This window comes from Zonotrichia albicollis, chromosome 5 (genome assembly GCF_047830755.1).
Source record: "Zonotrichia albicollis isolate bZonAlb1 chromosome 5, bZonAlb1.hap1, whole genome shotgun sequence".
Lineage (NCBI taxonomy): Eukaryota > Metazoa > Chordata > Aves > Passeriformes > Passerellidae > Zonotrichia > Zonotrichia albicollis.
This window is the reverse complement of record NC_133823.1, coordinates 57,113,398-57,134,710: the sequence shown is the minus strand read 5'-3', so window position 1 is coordinate 57,134,710 and position 21,313 is coordinate 57,113,398. Positions and strand designations below refer to the sequence as shown.

The 21,313-nt window shown below is 40.9% G+C and overlaps 1 protein-coding gene across 16 annotated transcripts in view; it reads right to left on the bottom strand.

Moving 5' to 3' along the window:
* Positions 1-15,604, bottom strand: part of SLIT2 (slit guidance ligand 2) — a 256,993-nt gene extending 241,389 nt beyond the window's left edge. For 4 of the 16 annotated variants that reach the window (XM_026792125.2, XM_014265588.3, XM_014265591.3 and 1 more), the window contains exons 1-3: positions 14,797-15,600; positions 13,040-13,111; positions 11,735-11,806 (exon numbers count right to left, since the gene is read on the bottom strand). In XM_026792125.2, the coding sequence (XP_026647926.2) occupies positions 11,735-11,806; positions 13,040-13,111; positions 14,797-14,972 (320 nt within the window). In that variant the 5' untranslated portion in view covers positions 14,973-15,600. Of the gene's footprint in view, positions 1-11,734; positions 11,807-13,039; positions 13,112-14,796 lie in introns of all 16 variants that reach the window. The other 12 variants (XM_014265590.3, XM_014265593.3, XM_005484993.4 and 9 more) reach the window with 6 other exon arrangements.
* Positions 15,605-21,313: the final 5,709 nt, after the last annotated feature.

The window sequence follows — 21,313 nt, the reverse complement described above, 5'->3', positions numbered from 1 at the left end:
TTTATCCCACCACCACTGCTTCAGGAAAATAATTGAATGCTTCCAACTCACAAAGATTATTGACAGCAGAATTCATTATTTTTCATTCCTCCTTCAAAGTTAGCCTAGAGAAGTAAATACATTATCTGTAGATTGTAGCACACAGTGCCATACATCTTAGGAATTGTATTCTTCAAAGGAGCATATTCACACCTTCTGTTTGTCAGCACAGGAAATAACTATTACATCCATTTAACAGCTCAGTGAAGCTCATTTGCAAAATATACATACACTTTCAAAGAATAAGAGTGTGTTTACATTACATTTCAATTTAAAATGGAAGAACATGTCAGTAATCAAACCTCTGCATGTTCACACAGGAGCACTTTCTACCCACAACTGAGCCCACAAGGCTCCTTAAGTAGTTCCAAGATGTTACAAGGATATGCATCCTCTGAGAACATCAGTTCAGGCTTTATGAGCTCAGAAAATACAGAAGCCACCTACAAAATTATCCAAGTACTTCAAAAGAGAAAGCTAGTACACAGCACCCAAATCATTGCCATGGGTTGGTTTAAGTACAATGTCCAAAAATTTTACTCTAATATATGGAGTTAGAATAACAGACATCAGAATAAGTGATTCCCACTGCCTCAACAGAGAAATTACAGGCTTAACTTAGACTTCCATCTGAAACGAAGGCAAATCACTACTTTCCTACAAAAAACATTGTGCTGTACCAGAGGCAGAAAATATTTGTGCATCCATGTCCAAAGCCACAATCTGCTGAACTTCAACACATCTGGCAACTGCTGTCTCTGAATGTGACTTGCATGTCATCAAGTGAGAGGAAAGCCCAAGAACTAAGAGCTAAGCAAAAGATTGTGCCAGTTTTTCCATTAAGAATTCTCTGCAAAGACAATTTCTCTAGTCAAACTATTCATAATCTCATTAAGCCTAACAATATCAAATTCACCAACCACATGAGTAAAAACAGGAATCTGAGAAGTTCAAGGCTGTTCTTACAGCATTTGGATGTCCAAGGTTTTCCCCAGGTCAAGAACCACTTAAGCAGGACTCCACTTTCTAGGCTAAATAGTGACTAGCTAAAAAAGGCATCTAAGTTATTCCCCATTTAATTTCAAATATAAATTAGATATTTGTTTCAGTAAGAAAACAAAAATTCTGAACAGTAGCAGGACACTACTGCAAACTCAGTGTCTTATTTGTGTTGGAAGCAGTGAAAAGTACTTCTCAACTATAGCACTACATTCAACTAGTGCATGCTACTTGAAACCTAAGGTATTTTCTGTCCTTCATTTTGTTCTCCCATGAGTTTGATGTCAAGTCCAAAATTACCACAACTCCTCTCCTACCCCAATCAATTCTCCCTACATTATGCAGAACAGTATTTTGTGCTGTCAAGAGTCTGTACCCACTTTCCCTTTTTAAAGCATTTTTTTTCCACTACGAAGAAAAGACAGACATTAAGGCTGCTGTTTTCTGTATTCCCTACTGTTTCAACAGAAAAGAAATTTCTATAAATATTTAGTTATTATTCTTATTAATTCTGCCTACAGCACTAAAAAGCATGAAAAACACAGTAAAAGCCAGGAAACTGCAGGCTAGGAAGCTTCATCTCAATGCCTGAGAAGGTGACCGGGCAAAATATTTCTACTTCTATTTCAGACACAGTAAGGACACAATAATGACTGGGAGTGGTCAGCACAGATTTAACATTGAGAAAATGATGTCTGACCAGCCTGGCAGCCTCCTACAATGAATAAGGAACGTGGCAGATGAGGGGAAGGCAGTAGATGTTTATCTTGACTTCAGTAAAGGTTCTGACACCGCCATTCATAATGGTTGTCCTCACAGACAAACTGATAGAGTACAGGCTACAAAAGCAGATGGTGAGGTGGACTGAAAGCTGCCAAAAGTGCCAAGTTCAAAGAGCTGTGGTCAGGGGCACAAAGTCCATTTGGAGAACATTCACAAGTTATGTATTCCAGGGGTCAGCAATGGAACCAGTACCGTTCAAAACTTCATTCACAATCTAGAAGATGGGACACACTGCACCCTCAGTGTATTTGCAGATGTTACAGAACTGGAAAGAATGACTGATGCACTAAGTCTGTGCACTGCCTGAAAGTAACACAAACAGGCTGGAGTATTGCTTGAAAAAGAAACTTAGGAAGGGCAACAAAAGGGGAATGGAAAGCCCTGAACCCAGAGAAGAGTAACTCCATACACCAGCACACACTGGAGAACCACCAGTTGGAAGAACCACCACAGAGAACAGCCTAGGGGGCAGGTGAATAAGAAATTCAAATGAAGCCAGCAATGTGCCCTTGCACAGAAGACCAACAGCATCCTGGGCTGTAATCATAAGATTGTTGCCAGCAGGTCAAGGCATGAGGTCCTTCCCCTAAAATCAGCACTGGTGAGACATCTCTGGGAGAGCTGTGCCCAGTGCGGGAGTCCCCACCACAAGAGACTGGACCAAGCCCAGGGAAGAACTGCTAAAATGGCAAAGGAGGCAGATTGAAGCACCTGTCACATTGGAGGAAGTTGAGAGAGCTGGGACTGTTTAGCCTGAGGAGGAAAAGCCTCAGAGATATCTCAATGTGTATAAATACTTCATGTGTACAAATAAGTGATCTGATTCCATCCCAAGCAAGGAAAACTGAGCCAGACTCTTCTCAGCAGGGCACAGTGAAAGGACAAGAGGCAATGGGTACAAATCAAAGTACAGGAAAACTGTATTTCAACTTAAGAAAAGTGACTGTGAGGGCGGTCACACATGGGAACAGGCTGCACAGAGAGGCTGCAGACTCTCCATTGTGGAGAGATTGAACACCCAGCTGGAAACAGCCTTCAGACACCTGCTCGGATGGACCTTGAGCTAACCGGTAGCAAGGGATTAGACAATCTACAGAGACTTCTTCAAGCCTCCACAATCTTGTGAAGCTCACTCAGGGGATTCTGTTCTACAAAGTACACTAGAAAGAAGGAAACAGAAGTTATAAAACACACTACATGTTTAAAACGTGTTACTCCATAGAGTAACAGAGGTTCAAGTATCGGATGAAACAAGAATGATACTGACAATATCTGGGATTACTTCTAAGAAAGCAAAACAAAAAAAAAAAAAAAAAGAGGGGAGGTGAAGCTGATCTCGTAGGTTGAATTTAGCTTGGGTTTGAACAGATTGTTTAGAAAGACAAGAAAGGCCTGCAGATAGTCCTGATAGGTTTGTAACTGTCTTTCTGGCATGAAGTTACCACAGTAAATTTTCACTCAAGTATTTCTCTACAGCACCTGTACAGACATCCTGCCAAACTAAATCAGAAAGGCTGGTGCACCTTAAAAAAATGAAGGGAGACTTTACCATGTTGTATTTGACTAATAGTCTAGACTATTATTAAAGACAAGCCAGCAGAATGAATACATACTATGAAAGAAAATAGAAAAATAAAATGTTTCTTCTGATGAAGTTTCAACCAGGCTCTTCATAGTAAATGAGGTAACATAACAGTATGAGTCACTGAAGCTGCAGCCAGATCCCTCATACATTCTGGAGTTTATCTGTAAGACTCCAGATAGAAGTGTGGTTTCTGCAATCAAAATAAGGAGCATCTTAGATAATCTTTTAAATGTGCTATATTAAAATGTAATGACAAGTCAATTTTCACCTGTGGCCACTTAATATTAAATCAGCATTTAAAATAATATTGAACTCACTCTGCAAGAAATAAATATGATTTTTAAATAGTAAAACTAAAATGTGTAGCTTTAAGTTTAATATCAGTGATCTACAGAATCCATTTAAAATAGCTTCTGAACAAAAAACACCATTTGAAACAAAAACATTGGCACAACAGCTCTGCAGAATCAGATCCAGCTTCATCATTTTGCAACAGTGCAAATTACCCATTTCAGAGGAAGCAAGAAAGAAGAGCATCCAGCAAACAATGCCACAAAGGATGAGCACAAAACAGATGTGGGAAAAATAAACAGCCTTCCTGCCCTGGAATTTGTAAAAAGGTCTGCAAAAAGCAAACAGGACTTCTCACTGCAATTTGACTTCGGGACCCATAAAAGGAGTCCCATGAGAAAAGACACTCAGATGAATAAAATATAATAATAATAAATAGTGGGCATTGACAAGTCTTTTAGAAGAACACTGTGCTTGGAATTAGTTTTATCAAATATTTTGTAGTGTTCTGTAATCAAAATGTAGCTATAATTTATTTTTTTTAAAAATCCATTGGAACACTGCATCTTTTTATATACTGTCTTCAAAAACAGCCATTGTCTCTCTGATTCAACAGACATTTTTAAAGAAGAGATTTGATATTGCTTTCAAAAGCCTGCTAATACCAAATAACTACAGCAGTATTCTTAATTTTTTTTAAAGAAACTATTAATACACAAGACCTGTATAATTTGTAGTCCCACATTCCACTGGTAAGTGATTAACACCGCAGGCTTCGTGGTCTCCTCCCCGTTCTAAGAGGAACAATGTGCAGTGTATTGCCCTTAAACTATGTAAGACTAGCTAAAAGAAGGATTTCTCACATCCATGACTAACAAGGAATAACTGTTCACCCCCTTCAGGGCTATTCAAAACCAGGACTCTCTACCTGAGCTCATTATTCTTCCCTTACCTATGACACACCTGTGTGAAGGAATTAACTCTTCAAATGCTCATAAGCTGAAGCCACACAGGTGATTAAGTACCAAGGGCACAGGGAGGAGTATAACATCAAGCAACATGAATAATCCCACGGGTTTTAGGCAGTCAAACCCAGACTTCCCCAGCAGCTGTAGTCAGAACTGCCCAGAATGTGCCCCAAATGAAAAAAACTTCGTTCTCAGACTCCAGTAAGGAACTTGCCTGCCACAGCAAAGACCAGCATTCAGTGAGAAAAGAAACTCGAGACTAACTTTCAGCTAAAGAGCTAAGAACTCAATCTAAAACCTCAGTACAACTTCTATACTATATAATACAAGGTCTTATCCCTAAAAAATTGATTTCATTGACACACTTTATAACCTTATAAGATGAAATAGTGCTCATTTATCAGCTGTGCTTTTAGGAGTGATAGTAATGACTCCTGGAATAGTGGTTCTACTGCTAACACAGAATTTTTGCCAGGGATCCTAAAACTCCACATTAGCCTTCACAGCTAAGTGTCTGTAAACAGGGGGGGGAAAAAAGTCATATTTTGCTTCAGCTTAAAAACCAAAACTGCATCATAAAAACAGATGACATACAACATTTTTTTCCAGAATTACCTTCTGCTAAATTTTGATCATATAGCTTCACAGAAGTGAAATCTAAGGTTTCTAACACTTCTCTTCTGTAACTGAAAAGACTATATACTATCAGTTTCCAAACTCATGAAAAAAAAGTTCAGCCCAAGCCTGCTTATTCTAGGATTAATTTATTGATGCAGCTCACATTTAAAGACTCAGAAAATATTGCCCTTCCTCTCTTAAAAGTGTTTTCCTACTTGGAATTTACATTTTATTGATAGAGTTAGTCAATTTGAAATAAAACTGCAATCTCGTGCCACACATCAATACAGAACAAAATATTAGCACATAGGTTTATTTTAATCTCTGGACAGCATGGTTTTTTTCCCCCATCAGTGATTCAGTCTGCACCCTAAGAAACAGCATGCATATAATATAGCTCTTTTCTAGACTAGACAGAAAGGATACTATTTGTTCATCTAGTCCATTTTGAAGCAGCTGTTAAAGCCCTTGATAAATGCCCAGGCCTCCTGGGCAGTTATGCCCAAGACAAACTGTATTTGTCTTTACCCTAGATGAAACATTTCACTTCTTAGTCCACCCTGCAATGCATGACTTTGTGAGATGAGATGCTCTGTAACACCCCACACATTCAGGGATCACAAAAACTCCCAAGTCAGTTTTGATTTTGTAATTTCAAAACCTATGCAATGTAATAGTTTACCACATTTATCTGACTAAAGCTAGAGCTCAAATGGATAACTCTAACCCTGCAACACATGAATACAACTAAACCCCACTTTATTTTACTGAAGCCCATTCAATATTTTTGACAAGATGATCATGTTTGTATTGAGGCTATAATTAAACCCATGCTGCAGATGAAGCTGTATACAGTAATTTCATATACCAATTTGTATCCTGTAAAGAAATCCACCTAGTACTACAGTTTGTTTACTAAGCAGAAAGAACTTTTTCTTGAAGCTATGTAGTTGAAATATACTTTTCCTTCTATGCTATGGCACATCTGTAAGTTTCAAATTGTTCATCCACAGCACGTACAAAACAATGCTGACTTTCAGTACTACTCAAACACTCATAAATACACACCTAAGTAAGTGGTCTCTTCATGTTAACTTTGAATAACTTGTTTTAATGTATTCATGGAGAGAGAGCCCAAATAAATGGCAAGTAGGGACAATTCCTCAGTTTGTCATTTTAGAACTGAGTTGCAAAAATTTAGAAAAATCAACAAACCCTAACAAAACATTTAATTCTTGAAATATTTCATAAAAATTGAAATATTGCATCAGTATGCATTGTAAGAAACATGAAAATACAATGGGTAGATTCCAGTTTAAAAGCTCCTTCATGTACCAGCTTGATGTTCAGCATTCTTTTCTTGGACTCATGACTGCAGCTTACTCACATCATGCAGCTCAGAGGGGCTGTTTTTGGGGGAGGCATGGTGGGGGTATTTAGCTCAGACACCAACTCAGAAGTTGAAGTTATTCCTTTGAGAGTAACAGTTCATCTACACAACAGTTTCAGCAGAAATAGGTTTGGTGGGGGGACTGGTGGCTTATTTCCTTTGTTTATGGGGTTTTGGGTTGGGTTGGTTTTTTCCCCATAGTTTGCATTTTAAGTCTACACAGGTAACACTTTAAATGGATACTTAAAAATAAAATTTGCGAATTCGAGTATCAAAAATAGGGAGGCTTGGCCTGGAAGCTTTTTAGGCCACACAAATAACCTTTCTCACGGGAGTAATCAGTGAGACTAGTCATGCAAACCAAGTTATTCACATGGTAAATGCAGAATCAGACTCTAAATTAGCATTTTAGGGACATACTGCTCCCTCAATGGATTATTCATAAATACAGGAAGAAAAAAAGTGAGTAGTTTTGAAACTATTGCTGTAAGCTCCTACTATTCTGACATTTTTTCCTTGTCATAGCCCTAGCATAATAAGAGCCGAAATCCCAACTACTAGACTTAAAAAACATATTAGGAAAAATTATTATTGAAAAGTTCTTATCAGCCAATTTTTATTTTTTTATAAATAAAAGGTAACTGCTCTTCTCTGCAAACACATAAAGAATATATTTAGCCCTCAAAAACCTGACAACTCTCTATTTTTAGACTACATAGAACTGTATTTTAGATTTAAGTAGCTTCTTACAGAACTGGTTGAGCAGCCTATGGCCGCTGTCTTCAACAAAATTTTATACTTTCCTCCAAATGACAATAACTTGTAAAAACACTGGCATATTTTGAGAAGTATTTGCAAAACTAGAGAATGAGGTGAACCTGGGGATAACAATGGCCTACACTTACTAAAAATTATTTTTAAGGCTGTGTCTAACAGTATCAGTTTTCACAAAGTGGAAACTTTCAGTTTATCTTCATCTTGCTGTCTTAATATACTATTTCAACTAGAATAAACATCACACCCAAGATGACAGCTTTATGAAAAAAGAAGAAACAAGTTTTTGATTTCACATTCTCATAGGAAACTTTCAAAAAGTTTTGTCCCCCATAATAAGCCGTGGTCTCTGGATATCCATAAGTGTTGTGAAAATCCTCCATGTCTTGATGCTTTCTGTCTTCCTGCCATGAAAGATATTGAAAACCACTGCTGACACATGGCTGTGGTCTCTGTAAGAAACCCTAAGAGGCCACATCCAACCCTCTCTCCACACACTCTTTAGAGGCTCTGCTCAAGAACATGGGCTCATATAAGTTATAGATAATAAAGAAAGTCCTGCAGATGTTAAATACTGTAATTATTGCAGATGTCAAGACTGTAATTAGTCCAGGAGTTTTCGCATCGCTTCAGGATGCACTCAAAGGTACAAGTTGTCCCAACTGAACTTCAGTGCACACAGCCCATTTCTCAGTCAAAGAGGGTTGTTTCAGCAGACAGAATATCTACACAACAAAACAGACCATGCAATTTTTCTGTTCAGTATTCAGTCTGTGAAAAAAATCATATTTGTGGCAGACAAGCCAGTTCAGGCAGTGTTGTACAAAACTGGCTTGGACTGGAGCCTTAAGAGCTCAGCCCTTAAGAGCCTTCAAAGCTGTCAGAGACTGGAACTCAGTGAACACTGCAAAGTGAACACTGCAGTGTACAGCCATTTATTTTACTTGAAGACTTCTCCCAGAAGTATCCATCTAAAAGGCTTACAGCAATATCAACTGCACCAGTGTTTCTCTAGCTACTGCAGTTTCCACAAACCTAAAACTTACTAAATTTCTAATTTCCACCTTGTTTTTCCCTCCTGTTTCTTAAGTAGCAGGCATAGGCAGACAATAGTTTATTGCAAATGAAAACTTTTACTTTAATTCAGGCTGCTGTAATAATAATCACTTTCTACAGGAGTATTTACTGCAGCCTTGGGTTCCATTGCATTTGTACAATTACACTGGTGTGACACAAATTCCCATTGTGGAGCGTAATAGGTCTGTAGGTCAGAAATAGCCTTGTGTACATACTAACTTACATAGTGTACTAAAGATATGTTATTTTATTAATTTATAGGAGAAACCACCTGGCAGATTTTTATGGGTTTAATAAAATTCAATCTTAAGCAGATATCTTCTGAAGAGGTCAAAAGTTTCTCCTCTCTGAGATTCATTTTGCAAAGCATTTCAGGTCCTCCCTTCCACTAAAAAGAGCAGAGGATATCCAGCATTTTGAATTATCAGACCTATAAGTGAGCATTCACAAGTAACTCATTAACCAACCAAACAGTTCCTTGGAAATCAGAGTTACTGGTCTAAAACAAAAATTCAACTGAGACTGTAGTTAAAAACAAACAAAAAAGGCAAAGAAACAAACAAAAAAGCCACCACCCAAACAAACAAACCCCCAGCACTTCACTTAGAGAGATGGGCATTTCTTTTTTCCCAAAGAGAAACTACTGTGAAAGCCTGCTGTTCACATTGAAGAGTACTGAAGAACAGGAAATATCTTTTAAAATTAAGCCTGCAGACACTAGCACAAGATATTTCAACATAAGCAGTATTACATGTAAACAATCTTATAAATTAAATTGAGCTGTTTTAAACTGCCCCGAAGTTCTCTTACACCCTCTGCTTGCATGCTAAAAGGTCTGTATCAGGTATTCTTTGACAGCAGCTTGGCACATTACACTTGGAGTGCGAATGTGACACCCTACACTCACACACTGAAAAAAAATTAAAAAGCTTTAAAGTGCTTGCTATTTAATGTATAAAAGAAAATACTTGAATGAAGTGCCCACAGGTTTCCTGAGAAATCATTTTGGATTTCAAAATCCCAAGGAGATGAATTGGCTGTCAGATAACAATGTGCCTTCATCAGATGGACTTGGCAGTTGTAAACAAGAAGAATTTTCTCAGCTTTTCCCCACAAATATGAAATATTTGCTCTTAGCCAACAGCTGGGGCAGTTTACAGACACCCTGCATATATATTCAAATTACAAGTCACCCACACACCTAACATGGACTGAATTCCAGCAAACTAAATAACTGACAAGTGTTGGAGCAGATGTAATATAACTCTGAAGACAAAACATAATCTGACTTCATAGTTAGATAAAAAAACTAAGTTTTCAGATAGCATAGTTTGCCTGCTGAAGGGTGAACAAATATAACCCACAAAGTATCCAAAAGTATCAAAATTTCTCTTCAAAACTAGTATCTTATGTAAATGGAAAATAGCTATTGTTTTCCAATTATCAAGGGAAAACCAAAGAAAAATGAAACAATGTAATGGCAAAATACAAGCACATCAGACAAGTAAGATGAATTTCAGTAGTTAAAACTTTCTCTGGTAAAACAATTCTATACTTCAGAAATATAACCAGTACAAGCCTTGAAGTTTTTTGGAATTTGTTAATGAATCACATAGCAGGATCTTATTTTGAAATAGTTAAGAAATAAGGCTGCTGATAAACTGTTTTAAAACTTTGTAAGCATTTGGTATCTCAGTGTCAAACCATACACACAGTGTGGACCTCAATGTTTTTTCATGTTTCACATATAAGTATTTACTTTGCAATATGAACTACACTGCTGTTTAATTTTTTATCTAGACACCATAAACCAAATTTAGGAATATGCATATATTATTGCAATCTATCCCTCAGCAGGAAAAGCTGTTTTAAATTCCTATACTTTGTACAAAGTTGAAAACACATTGTAAAAAAGCATTGAATCAAGTGTTTTAATACTACTTAGAAATGCACAGCCAGTTTTTTTCCAAAGAGGAATCCATCTCATTAAAATTTATATTAAAAAAAGTTGCACTACATAATAACATGACTTTTTAGGTCACAAAGTTACTTTGACTTATTTGAAAAAATAAGGTAATTATCTCAAGTACATAATATTTCAACTATTATAGAAATATCATAATTACACCAGTGGTTACTAATTCTCTTAAAAATCTTTGTCTAAATGACCAACCAAACCATAATTGTTTGTGGAGGTTTTTGTTTTAAACCCACAGCAGCTGTGGATACAAAGCAACTATAATAAGACAAACTATGCTCAGGCCAGCACTGTTTTTCAACTGAGTACAGTAGAAATACTTCTATAAAGTTAAAGCAGCAGCAAATGAAACACTGAACAAGACCTCAGAGGCATGCTTAAAGAAAAGGTGATCTAATGAAAATGCAACGACTAAGATGCCTAATAATGAAGGCACAAGTCAAGTTCTACAGGAACATATATATTAATATTTTCCAGGCTCCACACTGTGTCCAACAATCAGCATCCTGCCTTTAACAAGTCAGTCGTCCCAAGTTTCACAATACATTAAAAAATATTTTAATTTGAAGTGTAACAAAATAAGAAGGCACATACTGAAAACTAGCTTGGGAATTACTCATTTTCTAGGTCTCACTCCAACCAAGTAGGTGCTGGTACTTCAACTTCACCAGATAAGGTCCTGTCATCTCTGCTCCATCTTCGCTCCCCACAGTGCTCAATCTTTTTTTTAAATCCAAATTAAAATTATTTTTTTAAACTAACAGTTCATATTTTTTCTGAGCTTTTGTAAAAGCCTCCATCATATAAAAACTGCAGGAGAATTGAATCACAGCTATGTAACAAGAAAACATTTTATGGTCAGTAGTTACTTCCAATAAGGCATTGTATAAAACCTCTAACACTATTGGGTCAGAGAGCCTTCTTTTGGTGCATTTGAGTTCTCAAGTCCTTGTGTATTCACAATTAAAGTGAAAATATTAGATAGCATTGAAACCATTTCCAATGGGACAATTGCAGTTTTCACTTGGAATCCAGACCGCTCTTGAATGCTCCCCCCCAACCGAGTCCCCTAAACACTGCTTGAGAATTTCTTATTTCTCTTGTGTCTCAGTAAGGTTAGAAATCACAAATTTAAAAAAAAAAGTATTTAAAAAATCTGAAGCCTGAGGGCCTTGACACACAACTTATTTGATTCCCCAAAAGTTGAAACTTTTAGAATTAAATATACTTACAGCCTCTCCAGTTCTTTTAAATCCTGGAATGCTCCTCTCTCAATAGTACTAATCTTGTTCTCCATGAGCTGACTGAAATATAGAAATTTTTAGATGTAAGTTTTATTATCTCTGAGATAACGTGTCACATTAACAATGGTCATTTAAAAGAAGCCACATATTCTTTAAGAAAATCCTCTAGCTATAGTAGAGTGACATCCACTTTAACCTTCTGTATCCCTGTCACTAACCATTTACATGGGCTCATAGAACCAAGAGTAGGAAAATAAGGCTAGGTAAAAGAAACAGGAATCGTTATTAGATTTGCTCATTTTCTCAAGGAGTCACAAGTTACAAAGCTACACACATGCCCAGGGGCTGCATGCTCACATGCACACACATCCCTGCCCTTCGGCAAGCTGTGAGACTCCAGTCCAACAGCACGAAAGTGATTCCAGTCTCACACAAGAATAACAAAATCAAAACTCTGAATTGTGGTGTTGGGAGAAACAGCAGTAAAACACTGCACAGAGATTGTAACTGTAAGAGTATCCCTGTTTTCTAACAAAGTCAAAAATTACTACCATGTTATATTTATTTCAGAGAGAAAAGGAAAAGGATTTTACAAGACCACTCACTCAAATTAAACCGGCCTTAACAAATAAACTAAGTAGTTAGATATTTCCTTCAGAAAGCAACAAAAAAATCAATCAAAAAAACAAACCAAAAATTCACAAACCACCACCAAATTTTAAAACCCTGATAACACTTGAAAAAAAAATTTTTACAACAAAGAAACAAAAAACCAAAAACCCACTCAAACAAATCAACCAAATAATTCCTTCCTCAACTTCAGTGGTAAAGTTTCTGTTTTGTCCAGAAACTACAAGAGAGCAATAATAATCACCTGAGACTTGCTTTTATATTCACTAAAGGAATAACTTTTTTCTTAATTAACTCCCTTATAGTTCTGGTTGAGAGTACCCATTTTCAGTGTGAACTATAAATTTCACAGCCTTAAACTGAAGTAACTCCAACGGTTATTCAACCAATTTTAGTGACTCTTACTTGTAAGCTATGTGCTAAATTAAGTCCTCAAGTTCTCATAATCTTAAGGACAGATTAAAAACATATAAAAAAATCTCATTTAAAGGAATTGCTCACTTGCACATAACAGCGTATAACACAGGGCAGAGCAGTTTTAGATTCAGATATGGTAATACAGTAGCTAAAAAGTGATAACCCATCCAGAAAATTATCTGAAATGTAACTACAACCTGTAGCATCAGTCCTAAGAGTTATCAATGACAGAAAGAGAAAACTTACAGAACTCGAAGGTGCCTTAGGCCAGCAAAGTCAGTCTTCGTGATTCTTGTGATGTTATTTCCATTAAGATCCCTAAGAAGAATAATTTGTAAGCAGCAAAATTAAAACATTAAAAAACAATTTTTAAATTGTGTTGTTTTCAGTGGCACAGCATTTTCAGAAGTTAGGAGACAAACTAATACAACAAACCATTCTTAGAATTAACACCATGTGATTTCCTAATTTCCAAGTAGCTGAAATATAATTTACCTTGAAAACAGTAGTTTGAAATTTGTAGCAGGAGAGTCTTGGAAAGTCATTCTGCTTGCCATTACAAAGCTCATGTTTAACTACAATCTTTACCAATAGACAAGTTCTAGGCTCTATCTTTGGGGTTGTAACTGCATTTAGAAAAAACACAAGACTTAGTACATATAGGTATATCTATCTATAGATGCCAAAAACTTTATTTGACTGTTACAAAAACTAACTGCCTGAAAGAAATCCCCAATTTTCACCATTTCAAGCAATTTTCAGATTTCCCAGTATGGCATAGGGGTTAAATACCTATAACAAATATTAGGTTTCAAAGAAGCATTAGGGTTTCAAACTGCTGGAGTAAGTGATGAGAAATAAGGTTTCAGCAAAACTAAGCTCTCCACTTGCTGCACAGGAAGTTATACTGACTGCAGAATGCAAAGCAAGTTCAGAAGCAACAGAAACCTCTATTTAGGCCCCAGGATTTCTCATCATACTTCTATACTACTTTTTCTTCTGGAATATATGTCTCTTTTTAATAACGTTTTGGGTTTAAGAACTAAACATCTTTCACTTCCAATCACTACAAATAAAACCAGACTTGGCAATTCATGAGATAAATCTTTAGGAAGCGGTAGTACATGGAAGCTATTCTAACAATTATAGCTCATTCCCAACGTAGCTAGGGGGGGAAAAAAAAGTAGTATATTTTTAAGCACTTTATACCACATATGGCCAAAACACCACTGTAAAGAAACCACACGAGTCCCAGGAGGAATGTGTCCCTGATACTCTTCCTGAGTGAAATTCACCACTCCAGACGCGCGTTCACATGCCAACATTTAAATGACTTATAAGAGAGTAAGAAATAACGCGCACACCACTTCCACTCTCAGGACCCCTCTGAAGGGCAGCCTGACACAATAAACAACCGGCCACATACAGAAGACAGCCCAGCCGCGGGTGGAGGGAGGGATCACCGCTCCGGCACCGCCGAGCGCCCTGCGAGCGCGGCTATCGCACCCCGGCGTGCCCTCGCCCGCCGCCAGATGCGCGGAGCCGCGGTGCAGGGAGCGCTGCGCGCCCCGGGCCTCCCTGCCCACGCCGAGAGCGCGGCCCGGCTCTGCCCCGGGGAAGGCGAGCCGCAATAGCCAAGTTCGACGGGAAATGGGCGCCGGCGGGGGGAGAGGCCGCTCCGCCGCCGCCCCGGGGCGCCCCCCGGCCGCGGTGGTGCCCGCCCCCGCTCCCCGCGGAGGCGGGAACCGCGCTGCTCACCGCGGCTTCCCGGGATGAAAGGCAGCGGCTGGGAACAGCGCCCACCTCTTCCGCGTCTCCGCGCATCGCTGCGAAACGGGCACGGCCAGCAGCAGGAGAAGGGAACAGAAAACCCCCACCCAAAGGGCGTCGGGACCCTAAACCAGGCCGGGCCCGGGGGCCACCTCAGCCCGACAGCCGTTCGGAGCCCTGAAGGGAGCAGGGGGCCGAGGGGCGCTCGCCGCCGCCCCGGCCGGGTTACTTACAGCCTCTCGGTGTTGCGGGGGATGTTCCTCGGGACGCCGCGCAGCGCCAGCCCGTGACAGTCCACGGTGCTCCCCGAGCAGGAGCACTGCGCCGGGCACGGCTGCGGCGCCACCGCGCCCGCCATCGCCAGCAGCAGCCCCAGGGACAGGGTGAGCTTCCTCCAGCCGCACATCATCACCGCCCGCTGCAGTCCAGCCGGGCCCACCGGCCTCGGCCCCGGGGAGCGCGGGGCGCGCCGCCCTCCTCCTCGCCGCGGGGAGCGCTCGGGTAACTTTCACAGTGCGGAGACAGCGAAGTCTTTTCTATCCAAAGCCAAGTCAAGAAAACAACCCCGGCAAAGTGAGGCTTGTGGCACCGGTCGGCGGCTGAAGGCAACTTCGCTAGGCGCGGGGCCGCGCCCGGGCCGTCCCTCGCTGGTCCGTCGGTGCCTGGGGGAGGCGGCACTTGGGTCTCGTCTTCACACGCTCCCTGCGATGGCGAAGCAAACCCAGGGGTCTCAGGGTGCGGTGGAGTTGGGCGAGCTACTTATGTTCCTCTTCGCCGCTTTCAAAGCCGTGACTCCCCGGCGAGACCCCGGCGAGAGGCTGCGGAGCCCCGTCCGCCCGGCGGCGCTTCCTGCGCGGCGGCCCGCGCAGCGCTGCAGCCGCTCCCACGCGCGTCCCCCGCCGCGGGCCGCTCTCAGCCCCACGGGGGGCGGCGGCGGGGCTGACACCGCGCACACACCGCCCTGCCAGAGGCGCCTCAGCAAATCATACCCCTCTCGCAGGCATTCATCAAACTGTCTCACGGAAGGAGGAGGGAGGGGAAAAAAAAAAAGTCAAACACACAAGATGCTGTTGGGCTTGGCTCTCCACCCCCCGCGCCCCCTCCTGCTGTACGCTCCCAAGCCAAGTTTAGCAGGAAAGGGCTGGTCCTAGACCACGGTAATAATAAGCAGTCGAGAAGTGATTCGTTGCCCTGCTGGAAGGGAGTTCATCCACGACCTTCTCCTCGGTGACAGATCACAGTTATAGATCCTCCTGTGATCCCGGGAGCACGGCGAGACAGAGCAGATAACAAGCGAAGTGCGGCGAGAGCGGGAGGGGCGGGGAGGGGTGTTATTCTGCTCCCCGTGGTCTCCCGGATACCGTGGCTTTGCTGCGGCAAAGGCACCTGATGGAAGAGGTGGGAACTGCTCAGTCCTTCCAGGTGGGGCCAGTTCAGCAGCTCCCGAGTTTGCTGCAGGAAAGGGAGCAACTTTGCTCCTCTCCCGGAGCCCCCCGAGGCGCAGCACCTCGGCAAGGGTTGGCGCCTCTTTCCCCGATCCCGCCGGTGCACCTGAGCTGTCGGTGCTGGTGCCGAACAGCCCGGCCCTCGGCTCCCTGGCGGCGGCGCTCCTCCGGCGCTGAGGGAAACGGCGGAGGGGAGCGCTGGGGAGCGGGAGAACGGAGACGACACGCCGGGCTCCTTCCCTCGCACCCCGAGTCTTTCCGCTTGAACAATGGGCTAGCACCGCCGCTCGCAGGCCGGCCGGCTCTCCTCCCCGCCGCAAGGTGCCTGCCGCCGACCGCCGAAAGTGCTCCCCGAGCGCGGCCGCCAGCCGAACGAGCCGCCGGCACCTCGCCGAGAGCTCCCCACGCGGCCGCCCCCTTCCCGCCCGGCGCGGCGCCCCTCGCCCGCTCCCACGGAGCCGGGTGCGCCCCCCGCGCCGCCCTATATAGGGCCGGCCTGGCCGCGCCCCCCCGGCCCCGCCCGCGGCGCCCCGCGCCCGCTCACTGGCTGCGCCGCCGCCCGCCCCGGCCCGCCCGGCACGGCCCCGGCTCGGCCGCCGCGGGGCGGGGGGTGCGCGGCGGCGCCGGCGATGAATGAAAGTTGGGGAGCGCGGCGGCGCGGGGGCAGGTTCCCCCAGCCTGGCCGGGAGCGCGGAGTTGCTGCGCGGAGTTTGCCACGCAGCCCTGGCCTGCGCGTGTCCGGCGCTCCGCGAGGGAGAAGGGAGAGCAGGGAGCGCGACCAGGGTCCTTCGCGATGCTCGTGTGGGTTTTAGCTGGAGAGAGAGGGGGCGGAAACGCCGCTGGCTGCACTTGGAAATGTCTTGGGAGTCTCACCGAGGGTCTTCTGGTCGGGGAAAGAGGACAGGGATTGTAGTGACATGTTCTTTGCTTGTAAATGTAGTGTGATACACACCAGGATCTCTCATACGCTACTTCCGAAAATAAAAGGAGAAAGTGTTATTCCATTTGTTAAAATATGTCTAATAGCAACGTTAACACTGCTCCTTTAGAAAGCATCTTCCATTTTTTAAAAAAATTGTATTCTTAATAAACACAATGCTCCTAATAAATGTTCCCAATGTGTTGTTTATTGTCAGCGCATCTCCCGCAATCCTAGGAAAATGCTACGTGCATCATAACATTGTAACTAATGTTGTTCTTCCTTGCTTGTGAATTCAGTTCCATGCGATTTATAACAGCTCTTGAGACTCCAGTAATAGGTGAAAGTGATTTGTCTTTCATTAGACGGCAAACCCCACCAGGGATGACTAAGCCTTCAGCAAGGTGTAGTTTGGAAATGCTCAAGGGAGTCTATCGTTTCTTCCATATGGCTGGGTCCAGCTGAGTCTCTGCATCCCTGGGGTCTCTGCTGCAAGAGGCTTACCGTGTCATTTTGCCCGTTACCAAGAGGACAAATTCTGTTCTCAGAAATGCTATTCTAGAGCTGAGTTAATCTGCTGAAGTGGAAGCCAGCAAAGTTACTCCTGACTTCTCTTAGTGTCGAATGTGAGCCCAAAGGAAAATTGCTAAAGATGCACATGCCTACAAAAGCGTTATAGTTTTTAATCCATTTGATGAGACAAGGCTCAGTAAATATGATTGTTGCACTGTTTTCAAATGCTGATAATGGCATCTTTGCCATTATACAGAGATGCAGATACTCCAGTTTTTACATTGATGCAGAAAGGAGAATTCAGTGGGTGTAAGGGGAGTACATCAGCTTCTGTGTATAAATGCTTTTCACTCTTTTCTCCCTTTTGGTTGTTTTAAGTCTTTACAAAGGATTTCAAACGGAATTTGCAAGTTTTTCCAAGCAACAAAAAAGAAAAAAAAATATTCTAACATATTGCTTTTATACATCTACTACAATCCTTAAAAAATATAACTGGAGGTAGACAAAATAGATAAATTTTAACCATTCCATACTTTTCATTATTTGTTTCAAGTACCAGCAATGTGCTTAGTACTGCGGAAGACAGAAAGAGAAGAAACAGTGAATCTTTTTAATATAGTAATTCTCAGAAAATCTAAATCAATTCTTAGAGCATTAAATGTTGCTGAACTACTTTAGGCAGACGTGATTCAAAATCGAAATTGGTCTTAATTTAATATACTTTGTTTTCAAAGACAAACATTCTAAGTATAAGCAAGATAATTTTTTTATTCATTTTGGGGAAGGTTTCATTGATTTTCAACATGTCCACCTTTGAAGCATACCTTTCAGTCATTCAGATTGATTTTCCTGAGTGTCTTGCTTGCCAGCATATTGAAACTCTCTTTGTGATCTAAACACTTCCATGGGAGAGCTCCCAGTGTCTGGATTTGTCTGAAGACAAGGCCTGTCAGACACACTCTGGTATCATTGCTGGAATATGAGCCTGCAGAGTGCCCTGTGGCTGCAGAATTGCTGTCAGCCACTTCCAAAGTTTGGAGGGAAAATATTCCCATAGAGGAAGAAGCTGGGCAAAAATTTTAACTACATGGATATATTAAAAAAAAAAAAACAGTTAGAAATATTTGTCAGTGGAAGAGCAAAAATATTGCTGCAGCCATTTCAGAAAATACTGACAGTTTTCTCTTCTCTGGATTTCTTTGTACAACATTCCACTCTTTGAAGGGTAATCTAAGGGGATACTCAAAAAGCTAAGAAGATCAGAACTATTAGCATAAGGAGATCAAAGTCAATAATAATAGGTAACATCTTCAGAACAGGATCCAGAACATCAAAAAAGAAAAAGCTGCTGCTCCCAGCTGGGGCTGGTAACAGTGACTGTGGCTGCGCACAAAGCTCTGTGCTCTGCGGATGCGTCTGACTGAGCTCCATGAACATAATCAGCTCTGTGAACATCACTGTAGCTTCACAAGGCCAGCATGCCTGAAAGATACTGAACCAAATGACTCATCAATTTGTAAATAGGAGGTCAATAAGTTGAGAGAAAAATGGCCCACAGAGGTTTATCAAGAAAAAACATTATAAACTAATCTCTTTTCCTTCTTTGACAACGTAACTAGCTTCTGGGTAAGGGGAAAGTATGATAGATGGTGATATTAGCAGGCCATTTGCCACCATGCACATTAACATTCTCCTAAGCAATCTGCTTAAATATAGTGAAAATCTAATTGCTGGAACGTGGATACTTAACTGGGTAAAAAAAATTCCAAAGCCCGTATCCAGGATATGGTTGACGGTCAGTCTGAGAGTCCAAAGAAAGTACACTCTTTTAAAAAGCTGTTAAGACTGTTATGTCGCTGAATGATTCCATTAGTGATTGAAAATGAAGTATAACTATTAACAGATGATACCAGAATGGAAAAGGATGGAAAAGGATCTTGCAAAACAGAATGAGAATTCAAATTTATTTTAATAAAACTGGAGAAAACGTGTCATTACTAAATCTTAAGGAATACACGGACATTACATTCAGAAAAGGATTTCAAATGTATAAATGCAAAATGACCAGCTGGGCAGCAGTACTCCTGAGAAGGATATGCAGATGAAAATGTATCATCTTAAACTTATGATAAAAGAGATTCCATTACAGAAAGGCAGATATCATTCTGATGAGGTATATATTGCATAAGAAAGGTAAGCATTCTTTATTTCTTAGTGATTACTTAAATTTAATGTAAGCTTGTATCAGCTTTTATGAGTAGGATAAAGTGTTCAGTTTTTGGACATCATTCCTAAAATATGCTGTAAATAAACCAGAGACACTTCAAGGAAAAAACAAAGAATATAAATTTAAGCAAACATGAACTATGAAAAGAATTTTGGAAAAAGTGACATTTCCTGGTTTTCAAACAAACAAACAAACAAACAAACAACCAAAACACTTCACCCCAAATAAACAACAGAGGCAAAGGAAAGACATGGTACTTTCCCAAATTAAAAGGTTTCTGTAAGCAGAACAATGTCCAGTTAATATTCACAGCCAGTGAAGGGCTTAATTTTCAGGAAGGAAGATTTATGGATCAGGAAAGCTGGTAGTAAATAATGATCTATAAACCAAAGAATGATAATGGTATTTTTTTTCATTGTGCCTAAGCCAAATTTTTGCTGAAAATTTTAAAACAAATTAAGCACATACTAAATAGGTAATATCCAGATGTGCTGTATTTAGTGTCTGAGTGAGGACATTGGATAATTGTCTTTTCACATTCTTTTTATCTGTGATTTTTCATGAGCATAAAAGAAGTAGCAGTATTAATAATTGTTGAAATGTACATTTGGCTCTGTGTATTAGTTTTTTATTATTTATTATCACATATTTATAATCCAGGACCATCTAATGCTTTCCATGAGAATTGTACTTGGAAGTGAAGTGGTGCAACAAAGATATGTTCTCAATCCCTTGGCTTTTCATTTTTATGTAGATATGATGTATGAAAGGCAGAAGGAAAAACATAAAATTTTTGAAAACTGGCAAATAGATAATTTTGTCCATGAAGCTAACGTGAAGTTCATTCATGATTTACCTGTAAGCAAGTGGAGATCTTCAGGAACAAGGAATGCAGAGATGATGCTAGCACTCAAATAAGAACAGAAGAGGAAGTTTGTGCTATGATAGGTGCAAAAAAAGTCATGAGTAGAACACAAAAATAATTTAGGATAGAAAAAGGATGCTGGAGAAAAGTAAACATATGCAATGAGAACAAAAGCTTAAACTTGCAGGAAAAGAAAGGAGTAACTTTGTATTGTTTTGCTAAATAAACATGAAGGAAACCCCGATACTTTCCTGTAAGAATCTATTGAAACAGACACAGAGGGATAGATGTAATCCACTGGAAGCACTGTTTAAATATTATTTAAATAATATTTTGCTTTCATTGCTTCCAAACATTTATTTTTTTATTTGTTTGTTTGGTTGTTGGTTTTTTTTACACTCTCCTTGGATGAATTTGAGTTTGTAGTTTCCAAGCTTTAAATGTGTTGGTATTTCACAGTGGACTACAGCCTAAAGAGCAACTTGCACAATATAAGTGTATCTACACAATATTTTAGCTCATGAGATATTATTTAGTTGCTAGCAATCTTCTCCAGTTCTTATCTAGCCAAGTTTGGAACCAAAGTGTCTCCAAATTAAATACAGGATTAAAGAAAACTCAAGCTGGCAGGGAGGGGGTGCAGAACCACGTCTGTGTTTGTACAACTTCTCCAAGGCAGCTAAGGATCAAACTTCATGACTTCTCTGAAACAACACCCATAATAAACATTACAACTGGCAGTAAATATTTCAGAAATGTATCCTTAATCTAAAGCTGAGAG